General features: G+C 37.7%; 1 protein-coding gene across 1 annotated transcript in view; it reads right to left on the reverse strand.

The window, feature by feature from the left end:
- The window catches only part of LOC150091838 (activating molecule in BECN1-regulated autophagy protein 1-like), a 191,854-nt gene that overhangs the window by 76,820 nt on the left and 88,840 nt on the right, over window positions 1–26,194 (reverse strand). Inside the window, exons 9-10 of the mRNA XM_090369921.1 lie at window positions 21,890–21,983; window positions 16,792–16,872 (exon numbers count right to left, since the gene is read on the reverse strand). Coding sequence (XP_090226047.1) covers window positions 16,792–16,872; window positions 21,890–21,983 — 175 coding nt within the window. The remainder of the gene's footprint in view (window positions 1–16,791; window positions 16,873–21,889; window positions 21,984–26,194) is intronic.

Here is a 26,194-nt window from a genome sequence, read left to right on the forward strand (position 1 = left end):
TAGCATAGGCTTCCATGTCACCCATTAATTTATATGTATCCCATGCATTTTTCTTCTCTGCCATATGTCTCATTAGTTCATCTGAAATCCATTTAGGCCTAAACCTTAAACAATATTTCTTAGTTGGTATGTAAAGCCTAGTAGCTTTCAAGATAAATTAAAAATAAAATTAAAATCCCCGATTATAAGACTCTCTGATTTACTGGTCCACACTATTTCCCTGTACAATTTCTTATTATACTCATCAGAGTCATCAGGACTATAACACACTCCTGCTCTCAATATTGATCTCCCAATGCTTATGTCACACCAAACTGACTCGACACTGCATTGTCCAGCAATGTCGACTGGCTTCACTTCCTTGGATTTTGTGTTTCTTAACTAATAAACAAGGGGGGGATACAAGGACTAATAGATTAACAGTAGCCACTGGCAGAGGTGGAAGTGATTCTTGCACTGCTTCTATTCAAATGAGCAGAAGCCTGAAAAACAAGATGCAGGATATTTCAGAGACTGCTGGTAGTCATTGCGTTACAAGTAAACACATGGGTTGTGTTAGGGTAGCTAAGAATAGAAACAGGTGCATGTATACCTGCGTGTACACCAATGCTAGGAGTTTGGTAAATAAATTTGATGAATTTGAGGTATTGCTCAAAACATCAAAGGCAGATATTGTTGGGATATCAGAGACGTGGTGTCACACAGATATAAGTAATGCGGAACTGGAATTTGGGGAATACAATGTATATAGAAAGGATAGACAGGACAGGAGGGGAGGAGGGGTTATGCTATTAATTAAGAAACACATAAAGTCAAAGGAAGTGAAGCCAGTTGACATCGATGGACAGGGCAGTGTCGAGTCAGTTTGGTGTGACATAAGCATAGGGAAATCAAAATTGAGAGTAGGAGTGTGCTATAGGCCTAATGACTCTGATGAGTATAATAATATATTGTACAGAAATAGAGTGGGCCAGTAAATCAGAGAGTCTTATAATGGGGGATTTTAATTTCCCAGATATTGACTGGAATTTGTGGGTTGGTCACTCGCACACTAGCAAGGCTTTTGTGGATTTATTGGATGATTGTTTTCTACATCAGCATGTTCGTGAGGCAACAAGAGGGAGCAATACTCTTGATCTGATTATCAGTAGTGATTCTTCATGCATTAAGAACCTGCAGATAAATGAACCACTAGGTGGCAGTGATCACAGTGTGTTGAAGTGGGATTTACTCAAGGAGGTAACTACCATCAGAGGTAAAGGGAAGGGTTTTTGTTTTCGTAAAGGCGACTATGATGGTCTGAGACAGTATTTAAATTCTATACAGTGGGACCAACTGATGATGTTACCAACAGCAAACTCAAAATGGGAAGCATTCAAGGAATTAATCTTGGTGGCTACCAGGCTTTACATACCAACTAAGAAATACTGTTCAAGGTTTAGGCCTAAATGGTTGTCAGATGGACTAATGAGACATGTGGCAGAGAAGAAAAATGCATGGGATACATACAAATTAATGGGTGACATGGAAGCCTATGATAGATATAAGTTGGTCTGTAACCAAGTCACAAAGGAGATTAGGCAGGCAAAGGCAGACTACGAAAAATCCTTGGCAAAGGATGCAAAGAAAAACAGAAAGGAGTTCTTTACATACTTGAACTCGAGAAGGAAAGGGATGAATCAGATTGGTCCACTGGATATTGATGGTTCAACAGTTGAGGATCCTGCTCAGGTGGCTAACAATCTAAACGAGTATTTTGCATCTACATTCACACATGAGGAGTTATTCAGGAAGGAGAATGATGTAGGTAAAGTAAACATTGGCAGTGAGCTGGATGATTTTGTAATAACTGAGAGGAAAGTGGAGGAGGGATTGTTGAGGATAAACATAAAAAAGGCACCTGGGGTGGATGGGATCTATCCAGTTATATTAAAGGAGACAGCAAAGGAAGTATGCAAACCCCTAGCCATAATTATGAGAGCTTCTTTGGACTCAGGGGAGGTACCCATAGACTGGAGATGTGCAAATGTAACCCCAATTCACAAAGGAGGATCAAAGGCTGACACAAGTAATTATAGACCTGTTAGTTTAACTTCTGTTCCAGGTAAATTAATGGAGGCACTGGTTAAAGAAGCACTGCAGGATCATCTAGACAAGAATTCAGTTATAGCTCAGACGCAGCATGGTTTTGTTAAGGGCAGGTCTTGCCTGACCAATTTGATTGGATACTATGATGTAGTCACAAAAGAACTGGATGCAGGGAATAACTTTGATATTATATACAGGCATACCTCGGTTAACGTTACCTCTGATAACGAAGCCTCGATATAACGAAGTCCGCAATTTCAAGCCCCATTTAACATAAAAAAAATTCCATTTTTGTTTAATCACCTGAAATCTAAACAAACTGAAGAAATTACGGAAACCTTTGGGGCTTCTCGTGGTTGGTTCGAGAAATTTAAAAAACGGGCCAGGATTCATAGTGTAAAATTAACAGGAGAAGCTGCAAGTGCAGATGTTGAAGCTGCAAATAAGTTTCCAGAAAAACTCAAGGAAATAATTAAACGTGAAAATTTTCCACCAAATTTGGTGTTCAATGTTGACGAAAGCGGTTTGTTCTGGAAATGGCTACCAACAAAAAGCTTCATTTCTATTGAAGAAAAATCAGCTGCTTGGTTCAAAACAGCCAAAAACCGTTTAACGTTACTCTTTGGATCAAATGCCTCTGGCGATTATAAATTAAAATTGTTATTAGTTTACCATTCAGAAAATCCGAGGGCGTTAAAAGGTAACATAAAAATGAATTTACCTGTAATATGGAAAGCAAATAGAAAAGCGTGGGTTACCAAGGAGTTATTTACTGATTGGTTTGTTAACCACTTTTGTCCTGGAGTAAAACAGTATTGTCAAAAAAACAAATTTGAAGAAAAAGCTCTTTTGTTGTTAGACAATGCTCCGGGACATCCTACTGATCTTAACACGTTGGACACATGCATTCCTGTCAAAGTTGTGTTTCTTCCAGCAAACACAACTTCCCTGATTCAACCATTGGATCAGGGAGTAATAGCATCATTTAAAGCTTATTATCTGTGTCGAACTTTAAGCAATTTAACTGAACTAGAGGATAAAGAGGAAATGACAGTTAAAACTTTTTGGAAAAACTACACCATTAAAAACGCAATAGAAAGCATTGATAGTTCTTGGAAAGAAGTCACTAAGAAATGCTTAAATGGAGTTTGGCGCAAAATATGGCCAGAAGTTGTACAAGAAGAAGAAAATAACATCCAAGAATTAGAAATGAAGTTATCCAGATGGCTCAATCAAATAGGTTTTGAAAATGTCGATGAAGAGGATGTTAGAAATTTATTGAATGCAGAAGATGATGGTTTTTCAGTGGAAGATTTAGAAAGCCTTGTTAGCAACGAAGACAAAGATAGTGAAGGCGAAGTTAAAGAAGTACCTGCCGAAAAAGTGTTAACAACCAAAGATTTAAAAAGGTGCTTAAATGATATTGAAAACGTTTTAAATTTTTTTAGTGAAAATGATCCTGACTTAGGAAGAAGTGTTATAGTTAAGCGATCAGTGTTAAATGCAATAACTCCGTATAGGCAATTGTTAAATGAAAGAGGAAAAAAGCATAAACAATCAACTTTAACCTCATATTTTAAAATGTGATTTCACTTTGTATGTAAGTTGACTGTTTATTTAATAAAACTTTTCTTTGTTCGAAAAAAAGCTTTTCATTTTCTTTACGTAGGAACGTATCCCTATTCTGGCCATAGTATTTTTACCTCTGAAAACGAAGTTTCGCTTAACGAAGTAATTTCGTGGAACGCATCCTATTCGTTAATCGAGGTATGCCTGTATTTGGATCTTAGAAAGGCTTTTGATACTGTTGCACATGGAAGACTGCTGCACAAATTGGAGCAGTGTGGCATTGGAGGCAAATTGCTGCTATGGATAAGGGGATGGTTCAGTGGCAGAAGACAGAGAGTGGTAATCAATGGACACTGCTCAATGTGGACTAATGTTATTAGTGGAGTTCCTCAAGGTTCAGTGTTGGGTCCATTGTTGTTTTCGGTGTTTATGAATGATATTGATGATAGGATATCAAGTTTAATGTCTAAGTTTGCAGATGATACAAAGGTTGGCAGGGTCGTTAAGGACACTACTGACGCTATGCTGCTGCAACAGGATCTGGAAAGGTTGAACAGATGGGCTGAGAGGTGGCAAATGAAGTTTAACATTGACAAATGTAAAGTACTACATATGGGTAACAGTAACCCCAGAGCAATGTATCAACTCTGCGGTACTACACTGACAGTGGTGGAGAATGAAAAGGACCTGGGGGTAATTGTGCAGGGAGATATGAAGTTCTCTGTGCAGTGCAGACGAGCTGCAAGAGTAGCTCATGGTGTCTTGTCAATGATATACAGGAATTTTTCTAGCAGGGATAAGGAAGTGATTATTCCCTTGTATAAGGCAATGGTTAGGCCACATCTTGAGTACTGTATACAGGTCTGGAGGCCTCATTTCAAGAAGGATGTAGAGCTGCTGGAACGGGTACAGAGAAGGGCAACAAGATTAGTAAATGGAACAAAGGGTTGCTCTTACGAAGAAAGGCTTAAGTTTTGCAAATTACAGAGTCTGGAGACTAGGCACCGGCGAGGTGATCTGATAGAGGTGTATAAGGCTTTGAATGGTTTGAGCATGCTCAATGCCAATGGGATTCTTCATCTTTCTCAGAATAATCACCTCAGAGGGCATAAATTCAAATTGAGGAAGGACGGATGTCGGATAGATGTGCGGAAATTTGCCTTTGGCCAGCGGGTGGTTGGTTGGTGGAACCGACTTCCATCACTTGTTGTTGAAGTTGATAGCCTAAACAAATTTAAAGCTCAACTGGACAGGTATTTCGAACGAACGGAGGGGTGAAATGGGAGAGGGTTTTTTTTTTTTTTTTTTTGGCTGATGCTGAATAAGCTTGCTTTCTTGCATCATATGTCTCTACTAATGCTAATGCTAATAACATAACCCCTCCTCCCTTTCTATCCTGTCTATCCTTCCTGTACACATCGTACTCCCCAAATTCCAGTTCTGCATTCCTGATATCAGTGTGACACGTCTTTGATATCCCAACAATATCTGCCTTTGATGTTTTCAGCAATACTTCAAATTCATCAAATTTATTTACCAAACTCCTAGCATTGGTGTACATGCAAGTATACATGCACCTGTTCCTATTCTTAGCTACCCTAACACAACCCATGTGTTTATTTATACCGCAATGACGACCCACCTAACACTGCTTCGATAGCATCAGCAAATATTCTTGCACCCTTTCTATTTAAGTGTATCCCATCCCTGTAGAAGCATGACACAGAAACTTGCAAGACTCTTCACAAAATACAGTAAGAAAGGAGATAAATCAGAAATTGGAAATTATAGACCGATTAGCTTGTTATACCAAATCTACAAGTGGTTCACAAGGGTCATTACTAACAGATTAGAAAGGATACTTGATGAGAATCAACGAAAAGAACAAACTGGCTTTACGACAGGATTCTCAACTATGGACTACCATGTAATATCACAGCTAATGGAGAAAGCAAATGAACATAAAACACCATTATGCCTGGCATTTGTGGATTATGAAAAAGCATTTGACTCCATACAGCATAAGGCAATGTTTCGGGCACTGGAAAGACAAGGTACAGATACCTCATATATTATGATTTTTCAAGAAAATATATGAGAACACCACCTCCTTTATTAGACTAGACAAATACAGTAGTAAATTTAAAATTGAGAAAGGAGTTTGACAAGGAGACACAATATCTCCGAAGTTGTTTACGTTACTGCTGCCCTTGAGGAATTTTTTTAGATTAGACTGGTCGCAGAAAGGAGTCAATGTGAATGGGGAGTACCTAAACCATTTACAATTTGCAGATGACATTGTGATCATAAGCCATGATCTCAAAGAATTAGAGGAAAATCTTAATCAGTTGTGCAGAGTTAGTAAATATTTTGGACTAAAGATGAATATGGCTAAAACAAAAGTAATGATGAACAAGTATGCCACAGAAAGGGATATCACTGAAAGAGCAGTAATTGAAAAGGTAGATTCTTATACTTATCTGGGGCAAGTCATTAGCTGTAATAATGATAAATGGCTGGAATACAAGAGAAGAATAAATTCTGGATGGATTGCATTCATGAAATATAGTCACATACTGAAGAGCAATATCCCAATTTGTGTGAAACATAAAATAATGAACCAATGTATACTCTCCACCATGACTTATGGAAGTGAAACTTGGACACTCACCAAAACAATGGAAGAGAAGCTGAAAACTACACAGTAAGGAATGGAACGAATTATATTGGGAATCAGACTGTAAGATAAGAAGAGAAACACATGGATTAAGGCAGCAAACTCAGGTAAAAGGCATTCTTATCAAAACTAAAGAACTAAAATGGTCTTGGGCAGGACAAGTAGCCTGGAGACATGATGACAGAGGGACTAAGAAAATAACAGAATGGTACCCAATAGGAGCTAGAAGAAAACCTGGAACACAACAACGGAGATGGACAGATGAAATTCACATGTTCGTGGGTAGTAAATGGATATCCATTGCACAAAACAGAAGGAACTGGAAAGTTGCTGGAGAGATGTCTTCATCCAGCAATGGATTGAAAATGGATGATGATGACCACTGCCATTATGATGTTCGATTTCTCAAGGTACCAAAGTACCAAAATTACATCCAGTAGAATCACCTTCTAGGGCAGGTATGGAGGGAGGGTAGTGCATTCACAGTTGCTTGTACGTTACTTAATAAAATGTTATGACAATGAGCTTAAGATTAAGATTCACATCTGTATCATTGCTATAATTAGTTGAAACAGAAAATTTATAATCAGTTCTAAATAGAACTGAACAATGGTTGTTACAAGATTCATTTTCAACACAAAGTCCAAGGACCTCATGATCCAAACAGAAATGCCTGTGGGAATTTCCTGTGCAAATGCTGATTTTGTCATTTGTATAGCCTGTGGCATGTATTCAAAGGTCAATCTAGTACACAAACCAAACTCAACTGACAATCTTTCCTTTGCACCCAATATAAGGGGTGTACTAATCTCAAATTTAAAACTTGGTGAATTATGAGAATTTGAGTCACTGAAGAAACGGGTTCTCGCCCTAGGAACAACTGAAACCGGGAACTCATCAGGGACTCAAGTATCTTGTGACCAGCCAAGTGATGCACCCCTGATTCGGATCCCAGAACAAAAGTCATGTGCATACTGCTCTGGAGAAGGAAATTTAGTTTTATTGAGAGATTCTATTGTCGCAAAACAAGTAACACTTTGTAATAAAGATAGTGTGGACCAGAACCAGGGTGTTTCCTGGTAGCAACAATTTATGACATTACTAACAGACTGTTAGCTTTTAAGGAGTAAAGAGGGCATGATTATTCATCTGGGGCCTAATGATATTAAATGAACACAACCTGACAATACGTTGGATAAATCTAAGATCATGCTGAAAGAATTCTGCAAGCTAGGTCAGAATGAATGTGTCTGCAATTCTGCCGAAACAAGATAGGAGGCATTATATGCTGAAAGCCTTGTGGATTAACTCAAAAAACCTGAGGGATCTGCAAAGCTCTATGGAGGGGTGGAATTTTTATCAGCATGACCTGCACTTGTAGATAGAAGGGATTTATTTTGCAGAGATGGTATTCATTTGAGCAAAGGTGGTGCAAGGGTTTTTGCCAGTATCTGTTCAGGGAAACTGTTGGTTAAGGGAGAAGAGGAGGGTAATGCAAATTTATATGATGATATGGGTCAATGTAATGTTTGCACATATCAAGGTCCTTGAACATATCATTTGGTCTTGAGGTTGTCACAGACATTCTCTCAGATATGCCAGACAAGCTGTACTTGCTACCTGGGAGTCTAAAATGTTGATGGAACTGATATTCGGGTGACACTCAAGTCAAGTATACCCAATTTCGGCAAAGTCTGGACGGTCTGTAACAGCCAAATCCCCTGCTTGTACCTTCACGATGGTGAGACTGTTAGTAATCCTGGGTAGTAGTAGTAGTAGTGGCATGTAATGCAAGAAAGCAAATGTATGAGCTTATGCAGCATCAGCCAAAAAAAAAAAAAAAAAAAAAAAATCACACCATTCCCTCCAAATGCCTGTAAAGTTCCTCCTTAAATTTATTCAAGCTATCAACTTCCACAACGACAGATGGAAGTTTGTTCCAGCAATTAACCACCCGCTGGCTAAAGGCAAATTTCCGCACATCTACTCTACATCTGTCTTTTCTTAATTTGAATTTATGCCCCCTTAGGTTCGTAATCTGAACAAGTGGAAGGATCCCATCAGAATTCAGCGTGCTCAATCCATTCAAGGCCTTATATACCTCAATCAGATCACCGCGCAGGTGCCTAGTCTCCAGCCACTGCAATTTGCAGAACTTAAGCCTTTCTTGGTAAGAGGATCCCTTCATTCCCCTCACCAATCTTGTTGCCCTTCTCTGTACCCGCTCAAGTAAATCTACATCCTTCCTAAAATGAGGTCTCCAGACCTGTACGCAGTACTCAAGGCGTAGCCTGACCATTGCCTTATACAGAGGGATAATCACCTCCTTTTCCCTGCTAGCAAAATTCCTATATATCATTGACAAAACGCCATGACCTGCCCTGGCAGCCTGTCTGCATTGCTCAGAGAACTTCATATCTGACTGCACAATTATTCCCAGGTCTTTTTCATTTTCTACCACCTTAAGTGTAGTACCACACAGTTGGTACGTTTCTCTGGGGTTATTTCTACCCATATGCAGTACTTTGCATTTGTCAAGGTTAAACTTCAGTTGCCCCTTCTTAGCCCATCTGCCCAAATTATCTAGATCCTGTTGCAGTAGCAGACTGCCATTACTGTCATTAACAACCCTGCCAACCTTTGTATCATCTGCAAACTTCGACATTAAGCCTGATATACCTTCATCAATATCATTGATAAATATACAAAACAACAGTGGCCTAACACCGAACTCTGTGGGACTCCACTAATAACATTAGTCCAAGAAGAGTAGCACCCATTGATTACCACTCTCTGTCTTCTCCCACTTAACCATCCTTTTATCCATTGTAGCAACTTACTCTTAATACCATTCTGCTCCAATTTGTACAATAGTCTTCCGTGTGCAACAGTGTCAAAAGCTTTCCTGAAATCCAAATATATGATATCAAAATTTTTTTTGCATCCAGTTCCTTTGGAACCACATCATAATATCCTATCAAATTTGTCAGACAAGACTTTCCCTTAACAAACCCATGCTGTGTCTGAATTATTGCTGCAGTCTTGTCTAGATGATCCTGCAATGCATCTTTAACCAGCGACTCCATTATTTTACCCGGAACAGAAGTTAAACTAACTGGTCTGTAATTATTCGTGTCACCCTTCGATCCCCCTTTGTGAATTGGGGATACATTTGCACATCTCCAGTCCGTGGGAACCTCCCCTGAGTCCAAGGATGCTCTCATAATTATGGCTAAGGGTTTGCTTAGTTGCCTTGCCGCCTCCTTTAATATAACTGGATAGATCCTATCCACCCCAGGTGCTTTTCTTACGTTTAACTTCAACAATTTCTCTTCCACTTTGCTCTCAGTTATTACAAGATCATTAAGCACCCTGCTACAATTTGATAACCTTCTGCCATTTTCAAACCTTAATAATTCCTCACGTGTGAATGTAGATGCAAAATACTCATTCAGTTTGTTTGCTATCTGAGCAGGATCATCAACAGTCGAACCATCGATGTCAAGTGGACCAATCAGATTCATCCCCTTCCTTTTAGAGTTTATATAAGTAAAGAAATCCTTGCTGTTTTTCTTAGCATCTTTTGCCAAGGATTTCTCGTAATCTGCCTTCGCCTGCCGAACCTCCTTTGTGACCTGATTACAGATTAACTTATATCTACCATAGGCTTCTGAGTCGCTTGATAATTTATATGCATCCCATGCATTTTTCTTCTCTGTTACGAGTCTCATTAGTTCATTTGACAACCATTTAGGCCTAAACCTTGAACAATATTTCTTAATAGGTATGAAACTTTTAGTAGCTTCCACGATTAATTCCTTGAATGCTTCCCACTTAGAATTTACTGTTGGTAACATCTTCAGTTGTTCCCACTGCACAGAATTTAAAAACTGTCGGAGACCACTGTACTCGCCTTTACGGAAGCAAAAACCCTTTCCTTTACCCCTGATAGTAATTAAATCTTTAAGTAAATCTCACGTCAGTACACTGTGATCACTGCCACCTAGTGGTTCTTTTATCTGCAAATTCCTAATACATGAATGATCACTGCTGATAACCAGATCAAGAGTATTACTTTCTCTGGTTGCCTCTCGAACATGCTGCTGCAGAAAACAATCATCCAATAAATCCACAAAAGTCTGACTAGTGTGTGAGTGCCCAACCCACAAGTTCCAGTCAATATCTGGGAAGTTAAAATCCCCCATTATAAGACATTCCGATTTACTAGCCCACTCTATTTCTCTGTACAATTGTTCATTGTACTCATTCGAGTCATTAGGCCTATAACACACTCCTACTCTAATATTTGCTTTCGCAGTGCTTATGTCACACCAAACTGACTCAACAGTGCACTGTTCATCTATATTAACTGGATGCACTTCACGATGGTGGGACTGTTAGTAATCCTGGGTATAACCTCCATGCACAAGCACACTGTGGGTTACCACCCAGGTGTGAACCAATGCAAGCAGGTGTCAAGGTGTGGCACCCACACCACATGGAGGAATGCTACCCCTCTGTGTACCAGGCAATACTAGGTGGTAGATGACTCTCTTCAACTGGTGAAATACCACCACTTTGCTTATTGGAGGACTGAAGCGGTGGAACCCATGTTTAGTCTCCAGAGCTAAGTTCCGGTCAACTCTTCCCCACTCTTCCATCATGCAGTATGACTGATGACTTTGAGGTTATGATGGACATCATGGCAAGATCCAATCTTCCTTACATTTTGAGAGTACAGCTCTAAAACGGTGTTCGTAGGCCAGCCACTAGTTAGTACATAGGACTGAACCTATTGGTAACTCTTTAGGAGGTTTTCGGATTAGCTAGTGTAGAACCATGCTATCTCTATTCTGCTAGACAGTGAATGGAGGGAGTCTGAGTAATGTGTATGCAGGGGCGCTGTTGAGGCCACATTATGTCAAGGATTTGGGTATATTCTTACCATGTGTATGCCATAACCAAAAATTTCATTACTTCATACAGCATGAACCCCCACTTTTTCTTACTATTAAATACAACACGAATTGTCAAACTAATCGAGTAAGCTTATCTGCGAAAAGATTCGAAACCTCCCAAACACTTCTTAATTCATTTCACAAATATACATGGTCTCAATTCTAATCTCAACGACGTCCACTTCCACTTGCAGTCTGCTAAACCCCATGTACTTTTTCTGACAGAATCTCAGTTATTGGTTGATTCAACTACTGCTCATCTCAGTTGCCCAAAATTATTCGCTGTATGATTCCTTTCGCCTCAAAGGTGGTACTTGTGCAAATTGTCAGTTCCGATATTCCCTGTCAGAGACTTGGTAATTTGGAATCTCCTCTTTTCGGTCTTCTCTGGATTAAAATCTCTATCTCATTGTGTCAAATTCATCTGTTCTCTCTACCGTTCTCCCAACTCCACTAATCACTTGGAGCTCTTTGACTTCCTCTCTTTGCAACTTTACTTTCTCCAGTCCAACTTTCCTAACAGTGAGGTAATTTTCCTTGGTGATTTTAATGTTCACAACTCCAGCTGGCTTCAGTTTTCTAGTCACACTGACCCAACTGGTCGAGATGCTGAGGCTTTTGAGATTACTAATGACCTTGCACAGATTGTTCACTTACCTACAAGAATACCAGACAATCCTAACCATACAGCCAACACGCTTGATGTTTTTCTCACAAACAACCCTTCTAAGTACATGGTTGAAGTAGGTGGTCCTTTAGGCACCTCAGATCACAACTTGGTGATTGTCTCTTCTCCAATGGAGCCTTTATCTCATGGCTATTCCCTACCTCATATTGTTTGGCATTATAAAAATGCAAAATGGGATGATCTGCGAGATTTCTTTTCTTCTTTTTCTTGGTCTGACTACAGTTTCAAAACTTCTGATGTCAACGTTTGCTCAGATCGTGTCAGTGAAATTATTCTTGTAGGAATGGAATACTTTATCCCACACTCCACTTTAAAATCTTGTCCTTTATCTAAACCTCGGTTTTCCAATAAATGTGCTAAGGCCATTCAGGAGAAGAATGTTGCATATCCTAATTGGTTTGTTTCCAATTCTTCAGTTTCATTTTCTGCCTACACCAAAGCTCGCAACAATTGTAAAGCAGTTATTAATCAGTCCAAACTAGATGTTGAACAGGCTTAGAGTAGAAAACTTGCCTCTTGCCCTAATGGTAGTCAAGCATTCTGGTCTCTTGCCAAAGCTATTGGCCACAACTTTTGCCCATTTCTGATCCCACCTCTATCAAAACTAGATGGTTCTGTTGTCACTTTGACCAAAGATAAAGCTGACCTGCTAGCATCCCATTTTATTTCCAACTCATGTATTAATGATCTTGGTAAAACATCTCCCATCATTCCCAACACACTCCATTCAATGCCTCCTGTGGTCATCTGTGAAAAGGATGTCAGAAGGATTTTGACGAATCTTAATTCTGGCTTATGTTTCCCATTTATGGACAGATTCGATGGAAAAGTTTGGTGAAACACAAGCAGTTGCTCTAGACATCTGAAAGACTTTAGATCATGTTTGGCATAAAGGTCTAAACAAGCTTCCATCTTACAGTTTGTCAACTGTTTTTTGTAACTGGTTATCCAGTTTTCTCTCTGATCGCTCACTGAGGGTGATGGTAGATGGCTCTCTGTCTTCTAACTTCTCTACTGCTGGTGTCCCCCAAGGTTCAGTTCTTTCCCCCCACTCTTTTCTTCTTGTATATTAATGACCTTCTTCCATTGACTGGCAATCCTATCCATAGTTTTTCTGATGATAGCATATTGTATTCCACTTTCCATTTTGAGAAATCTTGCCCTGCTCAATAAGTTCAACTTCTCGAATATCCACTACTAATTCCTTAAATGCCGATCTCTAGATAATTCTCCAGTGGGGCAAAGACAACTTAGTTGATTTCAATCCTTCTAAAACTCAGTCTTGTCTTGTCATATCTCGCAAAAAAAAGGATTCTTCTGCTCCTATGCTTATCTTTGGTGACACTCCGATTTCTAGGCAATTTGATATATCTCTTTTGGGGATTACTCTGACTTCTAATCTCTCTTGGCAAGCATTACAAATATTTCTTCCTCTGCATCTAAAACAGTTGGCTTTCTCTTTCGCTCTTGGCATTACTTTTCTTCCAAACAGCTGTTCACTCTGTACAAATCACAAATCCATCCTACCGTGGAATATTGTTCCCACATCTGGGGCGGTGCCCCCAAAACCTCTCTCAGGTTTCTAAATTTCATTCAGAAGAGGGCAGTTAGGTTAATTAATGACTGATCTTTAACAGAGTCTTTCCACTCGTCTCATAGACATACTGTTTCTGCTGCAAGCCTTTTCTACAGATACTTCCATGGGCACTGTTCTTCTGAATTGGTTTCTATAATTCCCACTCTCTCTTTCACAACAGTCCACACACGTGCCACCACCACCTTCGAACTCACAGAACCAACTTTCCATCTTCCTCATTTATTCATTCAACTGCCGTTTTCTGGAACAACCTTCCTTCATATGTATTTCCTGAAAATTAGAGTCTACAGAAGTTCAAGTCCAATGTCAACAAATATCTTCTTTCATCTTCTCAACCTCCAACCCAAGCACGGTACTAAGTACTATAGGTTCTAATACCTCTCGTGTTTGGGGTTTTCATAAAAAAAAAAAAATAAATAAATAAATAAATAACAGCAGCAAAGGTTGGCAAGATTTTCTGAGGTGGCAATGTTTCAAATGAATGGGAAGAGAAAGCTAGGGAAACAAGTTGAAATAACTTCAAAAGGTGTGTTACTATAGAATAATACTTAGTCTTAACTGTGTCTACAATAATGTCAGGAACGTTGTCAACAAAATGGGTGATTTTGAACTCCTGATTAGTACAAATAATGCTGCCATAATAGGGCTAACAGAAACATGGTGCCATCTGGAATTGGGGATGACAAGTTCCATATGGTATTTATAATGTATTTAGGAAAGATTGCAAAAATAGAAGGGGTGGCAGGGTCATGATTCTCATGAAAATCAGCCTGAGCGCAAAAAGAAGTTAAGACTGAGTCAGAAATGACTTCAGCCATCATAGAATTTGTGGTGTGGAAGAAAAGACATAATGAGAGTGGCAGTAATTTACATACCAATTTCATATAGATTATGAGGAATCTCTACATTGAGAATCCTATTTTGGGCAACTTCAATTTTCACTGATTAGAATAAGGGGGAGGGAAACTCACCATGGAGAGCAAAATTTTTAAATAAACTAGATGATCATTATTTGTACTAGCATGTTGGAGAGAATATTAGGGGTAAGAAAATTCTTGACCTTATCATTACTCAAAATCAGATACATCACAGGACTTAAAGTACGTGAACCATTGGCAGGTAGTGATAGGGTGAATATATTAGAATTATGGAATACCTTCAAAACAATCACAGAAGCCATGAATGCATATACAGTAAAATCTCGTTAATAAAAACTCGGTTTATAGAAAGTACTCGTTTATATGAAGCATATACTATTCCCCTGCAAAAGGATAGGCTTTTCTATGTAAATATATTCATTTTTTACAAAATTCGATTAATATGTATTATAAAGTTCATTTTCACCCTGTGAGAAATAAATATTGTTATTTTGTATGTTTAATACAAATCTTAGCACAGCTGTCCGATTATTGCCTCTGGCCACCTGGTTCCCTGCTTTCCGAAGGATAGCACTGACTTGTTAGAATTTCCTTCTGTGTAAGCAAAACCAGTTTATGGTGGCTACAATGTAAGTGCACTCTCAAGAGTCATTGTGAAGGATGAGCTGTTAAATTAACAAAAGAATAAGAACAGTTTTTCTAAGTTGTTTACACACACATACTCCCTTGCTCTCCACAGGATTAAGGTCAGTTGAAATTGTTGAATCAATTATATCTGCAATTCAGATATAATTGATTCAGATATAATTGACTTTTTGTGCCATTTTATGTGAGCTGATGTCTTTTTTGGAACTTGTCATTAAATTAATTTAAAGTCTGTTTATATTAAATCTCATCTAGCAGTGCTATGGCGACAAAACATAAATGGATGGAATTAAACCTGGAAATTAAACTGAAAATTATACAAGAGACTGATAGGATGGAACAAAGCAAAACAGACATTGCAAAGGTATACAACATCCCTTTACCTACTTTATATGCAATACTGAAAAATCGAAAAAACTTGAAGTGCATGACATTGGAGCAGCGATAAAAAACAGGAAACAAATTCATGGTGAAAAACACGAGGAGCTCGAAGAAAAACTTCTCGAATGGTACTAACAAATGCCTGCATCTAATTTGCCAATATCAGATTCGATTATGCAAGAAAAGGCAAATTATCTAGCTCAGCAACATGAGATTATTAACTTCAAATGCAGCAATGGCTGGCTTCAAAGATTTAAGGCAGGAATATATTGGTTTTGCGACGAGTCTGGATTAGTTGACAAAGAAAAGGCTACAGACTGGTTATGTTCTGCATGGTCCTTTATTGAAAAATGAGACAAAGGATATTTTTAATCTTGACAAGAGACAGGTTTATTTTATAATTTTCTGTTCCAAAAAAAAACATTTGCTGTTTAAGGAGAGTCTTGTCATGGTGGAAAATTAAGTAAACAAAGACTCGCTGGTCTGTTATGCTGCAATTCAGATGGCAATACAAAACAATGCCCACTTGTGATTGGTAAGTTTTCCAAGCCAAGATGTTTCAAAGAAGTTAATCAACTTCCCAGTGATTATGAGGCCAATAGAAGTGCTTGGTGGTCAAAATGTTTCAGTCTTGGTTATCAAAAGTGGACAGAAGAATGGCTTCGGAAAAAAGGAACATTTTGATGATTCTAGATCGTTGTACAGCACATTCTGCCAAGACACTTAAGTTGATAAATATAGAGCTGTTGTTTTTACCTCCCAATACCACCAGTTTTATGCAACCACTGGATCAAGGCATTATTTATAACCTCAAGAGAGCATATAGAGCCCACCTGATAAGATACTTGATCCACATCATAGGAGGAGGGAACAATTTGCAGTCAAACTGGAACGTCTTGGATGCTATCTGTAATCTTGTTATTGCTTGGGACAGTACTGCATCAAGTGTAATAATCAACTGCTTCGGAAAGAGTAGCTTTGGAGAGAATATCATCAAAAAACATGGTCCAACAGACGAGAGGAATGGAGGAATTTGAAGGAGCATATGGATTTTGTTGGCAAATTTAAAGGTGGATGATGAAGTTGCTACCACAGCAACACCAGAAGAGCTGTGAGCACCAAGCAAAATGATTATGTTTTTGTTACCAGCAACAGCGAAAGTGAGGAGGCACACACACTGCCTCCTAAATTACACTGTAGTAAAAATATATACATATATAGCCGAATTTTAGAGCATATCAAACATGATTGCTATGTAATGAACTAATGCTAATTTTATTAAGATAAAATTTTTTTTAGTGATAACTTACCAACCAACCACAGGCAATGAGCTAAATCCCAACGTTGAATAGGTGAATTATCATCACCTCTCTGAACTGTTCTTCCTGCAGCTGAAAACATAAAAATGTCAAAATAATCTGATTAGGTCTAGAAAATTTAAAATTTTATAATAATTACATAATTCATTGGCTGTATATACAAAGGGATATACAAGGGATACAATACCCATCACAGAAAGAATGAAGAAATTTATAAACAAATGTAAAATTATTAATGAGTAAATATGAGTATTAATATGAGTAAATATGAGTATTAATATGAGCAAATTATGAGTATTAATTAAAATTAATATTAACATATTACAGCATAATCTTGATATTTGTTACATGTATAATTCATCATCCAGCTTATTTTGTCTTTTTTTTTTTTTCCAAGTCTCAACTAACTTCCCTTCCACTGGTTTGTATAAATCTCTCTCTCCTCCATTTAATTTGTGTTGGTTAATTCATGACAATCATGAAGGATACACCAGTGACCAATTACCAAGATTATACTGTATGGTAAACCCTTGATATTTGCAGAAGATATGTTACTGAAAATTGTAGCAATATCAAAACTGCAAATATCACAACACGGCTTGAGGGAAAACAGGATGGTTAGGTGGACCTTTTTTACAGAAATCAATACGAACATTCAGGATCAATGATAATTACACATATTGCTTAATATATCAAAAATAAATACTATGAATGTTTTATTATGAAGAATAAATAAATAATTAAATGCTAAAAAAAAAAAAAAAAAAAAACTTTTTATTCACTAATGATAAAGACATTGAAAAAATAAAGAAAGTGGGAATGATACAGCAGGATGGACCAGAATTAGAAGTATTAGTATAGGCAAAATGATGCAAGAAAGCAAGATTATGTAGCACCAGCCAAAAAATAAATTAAATAAATCAAATAAAAAAATTAATGTTACCTTTCCACCATTCTTTTACCCATTTCTTTTGAGCATCTATTCAATCTCTTTTTAACTTCAAATAAACTTCCCACCTCCAGCGTAAATAAGAATTTATTCCAACAGTCAATCACTTTTTGACTAAAGGAAAATTTTTGAACATCCAGTCTATCATTACAAAGGGTACTAGGAAAGTTTTGCAATATGATGCAACAATGAATCACAGGAAGCTGCTTGTTGCTGCATGTTGAGACATGTTCATACGTGCATAGTAGCCGCCGCGCCAAGTCGATGGGCTCAGTTATTCATTAGTAGTGAGAGTGTAAAGTGCTTGCGATGGCATCGTGGTCACGAAATGAGATAAGGACAGTTTTGCGGTATAATTTCGTGCGTGGTTTAACCATAGACCAGTGCTTAGAAGAAATGACTCTTGCACTAGATGATGATTGTCCACATCGTACAACGATATTCAGGTGGTATAGAGAATTCCAAAGGGGAAATTTCACTCTGGAGGATTCTGAGAGGCCGGGAAGGCCACGAACGTCAGTTACGGAGGAAAACATTACTGCAGTGAGGAAAATGCTTGACGAAAACAGGCGAGTGACCTACCAACAGATAGAGGATACTTTGGGCCTAAATGCACCAGCAATTCGTTCGATTCTGCAAGATCATTTGCACATGAAGAAACTTTGTTCTCTCTGGGTGCCGCATCAACTGACTGAAGAGCAGATGACACGACGTGTGACTTGGTGCCGGGAGATGTTAAAAAAGTTTGATAAGGGACAATCTCGGTATGTGAACAACATCGTGACAGGTGACGAGACTTGGCTGTACTATTACGATCTGCCGACCAAGGTTCAAAACAAAGTTTGGGTCTTTGATGATGACGACACACCCGTAATTGTCAGAAAATCCCGATCTGTAAAGAAGAGAATGATAGCTGTATTTTTCAAATCGAGTGGAATTGTGGAACGTGTCGTTTTGGACACGCAGAAGACAGTCACAGCTAAGTGGTATACTGAACAATGCCTGCCTAAAGTCATTGGATCTATGAAGAACCTGCGGCCAAAGTCAAGAATGGACACCTGGTACCTCCATCACGATAATGCTCCAGCTTACCACGCCAAAGCCTGCACCGAATATTTGACCACGACAGGACTGAAACTTCTCGAGCACCCTCCCTACAATTCAGACCTTGCTCCCTGCGACTTTGCACTGTTCCCGCATGTGAAAATGAAGCTAAAAGGGAGGCAGTTTTCCAGTGATGAGGACCTTCTACGGGCTTGGGACAACGAGTGTGCTTTACTCCCTAGTGAAACTTGGCAGAACTGGTTTAAAGATTGGTTTCGGAGGATGGAGAGGTGTATTGAATGTAGAGGAAATTACTTTGAAAAAATTAAATAAATAAAGCTGTATTGCAAAACTTTCCTAGTACCCTTTGTATTAGTTATCCTCTATTGATTTAAATTTATGCCTGTTGTATATGTGACAAAGCATAAAAATTCCCTCATTATTCAAACTGCAGATTATAAAAACTTGATAAGAATACCCCCCAATTGGGGCCCCTTAACCAATCCCACTGCTGTTCTCTGTACTATTTCCAACAAGTCCATATCTTTACTGAAATGGGGTCTCACCAAGCCTATATGATATTCAAGATGCAGCCTAGCCTCTGCTTTATATAACAGAATAATCAGCCCCATCTCTTAGCAAAGTTCATATATATATATATATCATTGATAAACACCATCACCTATCCATCCTACCTGTCTATAAACCTGTCTATACTGTTCAGAAAACTTCATATCAGATTGCATAGTTATTTTGAAGTCCTTTACATTTTCTACAATCTTGAATTTGGTAGCATCAACTTGGTATTCATTACCGTTAGGTTACTGATACCAGGATGCAAAGACCAGTGTTCAGTGTTGGGCCCATAACTGTTTTCAGTACAGTAAACCCCCGCTATTCGTGGGGGTTACGTTCCTGAGAAATGCCGCGAATACCGAAAACACGAATACTGAGTTATGGCTCCCATAGTAATAAAGGGGTTCTGTTCCAAAGTATGAAATATATAAGAAAAACTAGTCTAAAATTTTGTCTATGTATGTATTATAGGTATCTTCATAATATGACTATGTTCATAGACAGTACATAGTGAAATGCAAGCATATGGCATCGAAATGAAAATAAGAAACAGTTTAATATTAAATGTAATATTTATTAGAAATTTCAAACAAATCTTTCAAACTAGCGCCTTTGCTAGCTAAAAAACTTATCCCGCCAGTGCTATCACCAGTTTCGCTAAAGTGTTGATAAAGGAGTTTTGCCTTTTCATGAATAATGAGTGAACTTAACGGAATTTTATTTTGAGAGTTCAGTCTTCTATCCACAGATTTAAAGCTTTTCCATTTTTTTTAATTTAACATCACGAGTTACAGAGTAAATTTTTGAAGCAATTAGAAATTTTCACGGATACTATGGCGGATTTTTTCTACCGATTTCTTGATTGATCGTACCGTTGACTCATTGATTTTATAATGTTTTGCCACTGAGAAGACACTTTCACCATTAGAAATTTTGTCTAATAACTCAATTTTATTCGCCAATGTCATCACCTTTGATAATTTCACATTCACATTTCCCTTGTTATTCGTAGCCATATTTTTGTACGCGCCAGAAAGAACTTGTCCAAATAAAGTCACTTTCTTCCGTTAACACACTCGAAAAAGTCTGTTTTACACTGCAAAATGGTATATTTATCAATTTTGTAAGCATATCAATTTATAAATTTATTCAATTTTAAAAGCATATAAATTAAAAGCAAACGACGAAACCTTCCATGGCAAGTGCATAACACATACCGAACAACGATTAGCGAGAAACATCCACGCTCGCGATTTTGTCACTCCTCTCCCCCCACCCACTGAGCACTGTTTTGATCGGGAAAGATAATTTTAGCCACGCCCATGTTTTTTTATGGCGGAAAATGTTCACGGCACTTTATAATTCACATTTTTTTAGGTTTCATTTTATGTTAAATCAGCAACCGCGAATACGCAAAACCGCAAATAGCAGGGGTTTACTGTATTTATTAATGATAGTGATGAAAGCATAGCAAGCTTACTGAGTTTGCAGGTGATATAAAGGATAGTAAATAACAGGAATCAAGATGTACTATTGCAAAAATATCTAGAAAAATAGAACACATGAGCTGTGAGCGGCAACAGAGGTTTAGCATTGGTAAATACAAGGTACTGCATATGGGTAGCAGTAATCCCAGATAACATACCAACTGGGTAACCACACTCAAGCTGGCAGAGAAAAAAACACAGAGGGAAATGTACAGTACAACATGAAGTTCTCTGAGTGGGGCATACAGGCTCCTAGAGCAGCTCATGGGTTTCTATCAATAATAATAATAATATACAGGAATTTTGTCAGCAGGGTAATAGTTACGCAGCATCTTGAGTACTGCATATGGGTCTATAAGACTCATTTCAGTATGTGGATCTGTAGGAATGTGTGTGCAGAGAAGAGCAACAAGATTAGTCATGGACAAAAGGAATATCATGGAAGGTTTTGGTTCTGAAAATTGCAAAGCCTGGAACTAGGCATTTGTATGAGATCTGACCGAAGTATTTAAATAGACTGAAGAAACTAAATGCAGATGACATCATTACTCTTATTAGGACAATACACATAAGGGGATAAACTAAAATCATAAAAGGATGGTTGCAGGATAGTTATGAAAAATTTGCTTTCAGCCTGAGAGTGATTGATTGTTGAAGAAAAATTTCATCTGGTGTTGTGGAAGTGGGTAGTTTGAATAAATTTATGGAAGAGTTAGAAAGTTATTAAAGGGGATGGGTAGGGGGTTTTTTTTTTGGCTGATGCTGTGCAAGCTTATGTCCTTGTATCATTTGCCACCGCTAATACTATCTGAATTCCTCCTACCTCTTCTACCATATCCTTCCTATGGTTTTATTATTTACAAGTTGGGCTAACCTTTTGGCTAACCTTTTAATGCAAGATAATATTACTCTTTTATGATTTTAAATGCCTTAATTTTTTAACATTTCCAACACACACACACACACACACACACACACACACACACACACACACACACACACACACACACACACACACACACACGATACTAACCTTCAAATATCTGGTCTCTTAAACTAGTTAGCCTTGCCCTGTATCCACTCACATTTGCTAACCTTTCCAAAATTTCTGTAATTCTTCGGCGTACCTGAAGAAATAATTAAGTCCTAAAATTTTAGAAAAGTAACTATAATACAGCATGAAGTTTCATTATCTCTCATTGGTTCCTAATTGTGTTTCTAATTTCCCATTAAAAGCTTATTATTTTGAAATTAAAAGGAGTTTCCAAAATTTAATTTAAAAGACAACTGTATCAATTATAAAACAGTAATTAAATAAAAACATATTATCCTAAATCCACAGTTCATTGGTATTAATAAATTAATATAAGGGAAATATAAGCATACTTCAGGACATGCATTCAAAGATGCTACAGTTGTAGTGTCTGAACACTGGAGACACTATCATCAGAAACTTTTATCATTAGTTGAGAAATATATAAATTAACATACTATTTGCTTTTATAAAACAGAATTGCAATGGTAACTGAAAGCAAAAAACTAGGATTGCAAAGTAAAACTTATTACTCCTGGAGAAGCAAAAGACAAACACTCAGAAATTCGCAGCAACTGCACAGAATTTTTCACGAACCATGCTCAACAAAGTTCTCTTATCTTAGAAACTGATGATGGGGGAAATACAGTCCTAGATCTTCCCCTCCCATCTGTGACGACGTTTTCCATTAGGGTTTGATGGATCCAAGCAACTCTAGTTACAGTCACTTGCAGTCTACTCATCTGTAATTCAGGTTTGTATTATTTTCTATAATATGGGAAGGTGACATTTCTTACAGTTGTGCAAGAGAATGGATAATATGCAAATTCCAAAAGAATTTGTCTGACTATAAACTGGGATGAATCAACTTGCACAGAGGTGGATCTTTCCTCCTGAATGGAAACAGATGTTAGGTGAGTGTGCCCTATTTGTAATCTTAACTCTTCTTGTCTACTTAGCTGGATTTCCACAATTGTGGCTGATGTTTTATTTGCAACTGACAAATCTGTGACTAATCTACAACTTTCTGAATATGCATAAGAAAGTCTACATATGGCACTTGAAAAGAAGCAGGTGCTGTGGTAACTGATTGTTCACTTATTTGATCAACAATGCTAATTACTTTGAATATGCACATACCCAGAGAGCTAACAAAATCTGACAGAATGATTAATACTTGAATTTTTAAGAGATGAACATATTTGCTTCATTAGTGGATGTGAGGATGAGTATTTATTCTCTAAAGATTGCATTCATGGAATCTGTGCATTTGGGGGGAAGTTGATATTGTGGAGTGGTAACTTGATTGTATACAGTTTTGCCATATAACTACTACACTCAAATGGAAGAGATACAGAAACAGTAAGAGGGAAAGACTGAAGCAGTACCCACAACAGCATCAGTTTTCACACCATCAATGTATAGTATATTAGACAATTCTGGCTGCTATTAGGAGCATGTCCCTCATAACAATAGTCTGAATATACATATGAAGTTGTTGAACGTTATGGTTTTATAGTTTGCTCCACTGTTGAAAATAAGTATCACAGATGCATCATTTACCAATGAGGGTGGATCAAGTGAGTTAATATCTGGACATTTCAGCTGAAAACCAATTCTTGTGGTCTGATGAAATTGGGTCTATTTTCAGAAGGCTTACTGTCATCAACTGGGGATTAAAGAGTAGCGATTGAACAGAATGGGTTGGATTGGAAAACTATGGATTTTGGCAGCATATTTTAGAAGCAGCACATTCTCAAGCCACTGGAAATAATTATTTCCAGTGGCTTGAGAATATCTTCTACACAGCCAAGGCCCATTTTGCTTTAATCAGTAATATTTAGCATATACAATTACATCATTTGAGTAGAGGAATGATTGATTCCCACAGATGAGTGGGAATCAATCAAATTGCCAAATGTCAAAATGCTAAAAATTAATATTTTGAGAGATCAAAACACAGGCAGTCTTTAAGAAGTTAAAATGCCAACTGACTATTCTGCTGTTATGTAAAATTTTATTTTATTTTTCGACATTATGTAGAAAGGCAGATTGTAGCTGAAATCATGAAAACTGATGTATCACCAACGAAATATTATTACTAAAGCCTCTCAAGTTCCTTGAGAGTTTATCATCCTACCTGTTTGTAACCCAGATATGGAAGGAGTCTAGTGCAGTTGCCTTCTTATTTCCACTTTCTTGCTATTCTATTCAACATCTACATAATATATTTTTCAAATATATATTTTAAAAGTAGAGAATATACCTCCTGGCTTTTAGAAACTGGAATGTGAAAAACTTCTAATACAGATTCATTCATCCAAAACATTTTAGAAAATCTGTAAGAGCATACAGTGGCAAAAATGAATCACACAAACAAAACAAAAAAAAAAACCTGCTGCTGCTTTTGTTAGATCTATTACACAAAACAAAACCACAGTGTATACAAAGCATTTTCAGAATTTTTTTGAGGGGGGGGGGAGACAAGTGTGATTGTGTTCTGCTTGATATATGCTGCTGTCGACTCTAATTTTGAGCAGAGCAACAGTCACCTAACAGAGATCTGAGCTCATATTCCTCATATCTGAAAATATATATTTTTCGAATATATATTTTCTACAATGAAAAATATTGTGTTTATGAAAAGGCTGAAAAGGTGCAAATGTTAGGAAAAGTGTGAATGCAAATATGAGGCCACCTCACATGTCTCCACGTTCTAACAGCGGTGCATGCAATGTAAGTTATTTTTTCCAGAGCTAATTGCTTTTTACTGTTTTCATATCTCTTTACCTTTACTTGGATTACACTAATAAGTTGTTTCTAGAAATTTCTGTTGCCAATTCCAGTTTTTAATTTCTTGTCTTCATAGAATCAACTGTAAAGTTTACAAGCCATTTTCAAAAAAAAAAAACATTTTAACCCTTGTAAAAAATTTTGCTCCTAAATTTTTTTCAATTTTTTCAGTAACAATAAATTTAATTTTAATTTTTATTTATGCTCTTTACCTTTGGCTTGTGGTTTACATTAGAAATGAAAACATGTTGCTATTCTGCTTGCAATCCTGGCCACTGACATCAGATGAGAGGATGGTTTTGTAAGTTGTGTGGCAACAATATCCTTATTTTGTCAATTTTGTAATTATTTATCTCTTATACTTTTTTTTTTTTACCTTCTGTACCCTTTCCATCACTCTCTATCTCCCTTTTGTCTTTACTCTATTGTTGCTCTGCATAGATTTAGTATTTGCTGCCTTTGACTACACTAGACTACTTCCTCTTTTTTTAAAAGAGAAAGTAGTCTAGTGCAAGTTGCCTTCTTGTTTCCACTTTCTTGCTATTCTATTCGATATATATATAATATATTTTTCAAATATATATTTTAAAAGAAGAGAATACAGCAGAGCCAGTGTAAGCAGTAACTAACTAAATTTAATAAGTTTTAATATGACAAGTAGCTTTCGGAATAACGAACTCCTTCTTCGGCAAGTACATACAGAAATGCAAACATGATATAAATCGTTAGAAATGGAATAAATCATGCTAAATATGCTGAATGCGATCAGATGACTGGGAGAGCATGTACATGAGCACAAGTGATCAGTCATTCACTAGGCCAGATTAGGTGATTATTGTTGGTGCGCGGAGCGCATATTGGGTTGCTGGCGGCATTTTTCATGTTTCAACACTACTGACTCCAAAATTGGGCATAATCTTGTACCTCTACTGTGATTTAAAACTTTGTGACAGCTGGATATATTTAGGGACTCTAATCACAGGCGGTGATAGTAGTGTTGAGATTGATTGATCACCTCACTGTCACATCTGGGGTTGAGGCCATGATGAGTTGACCAAAAATGTTCTGCGACTGCAGAGTGTTCAGAGTCACCCAGATAGATGGATCTGTCATGTTCCGTGACACGCTCTTGAAGACGTCTGGAGCTTTCCCCTACATAGCAGCTGCACAATTGTGGCAAGTAATCTGGTATACAATACTGCTGTGTGAGAGGGGGGCAATGGGCGTTTTTAATCTCAAGACCAGAGATCGTAGACTCCCGCCAGGAAGTTGTAAGCATTTCATGCGATACTCATGCAGGATCTTAGAAATCTGGTCTGAGATGCCCAGGTAATATGGAATATAAGCAGTAGGTACACTGTCACTGTCACAAGGGGACAAGGACCTTGGATGGGTTGCAAGCACTTGTGCGTGTAGTAAGCACCTGTCTAACACACAGGCTGGGTATCCACAATTGGTGAGGTCAGCTTTTACTCTAGAAACCTCAGTGCGCCTGGCTTCCTATGAGCTGGA

Source organism: Mastigoproctus giganteus, chromosome 1 (genome assembly GCF_048544385.1).
Source record: "Mastigoproctus giganteus isolate SK-2022 chromosome 1, ASM4854438v1, whole genome shotgun sequence".
Classification (NCBI taxonomy): Eukaryota; Metazoa; Arthropoda; class Arachnida; order Uropygi; family Thelyphonidae; genus Mastigoproctus; species Mastigoproctus giganteus.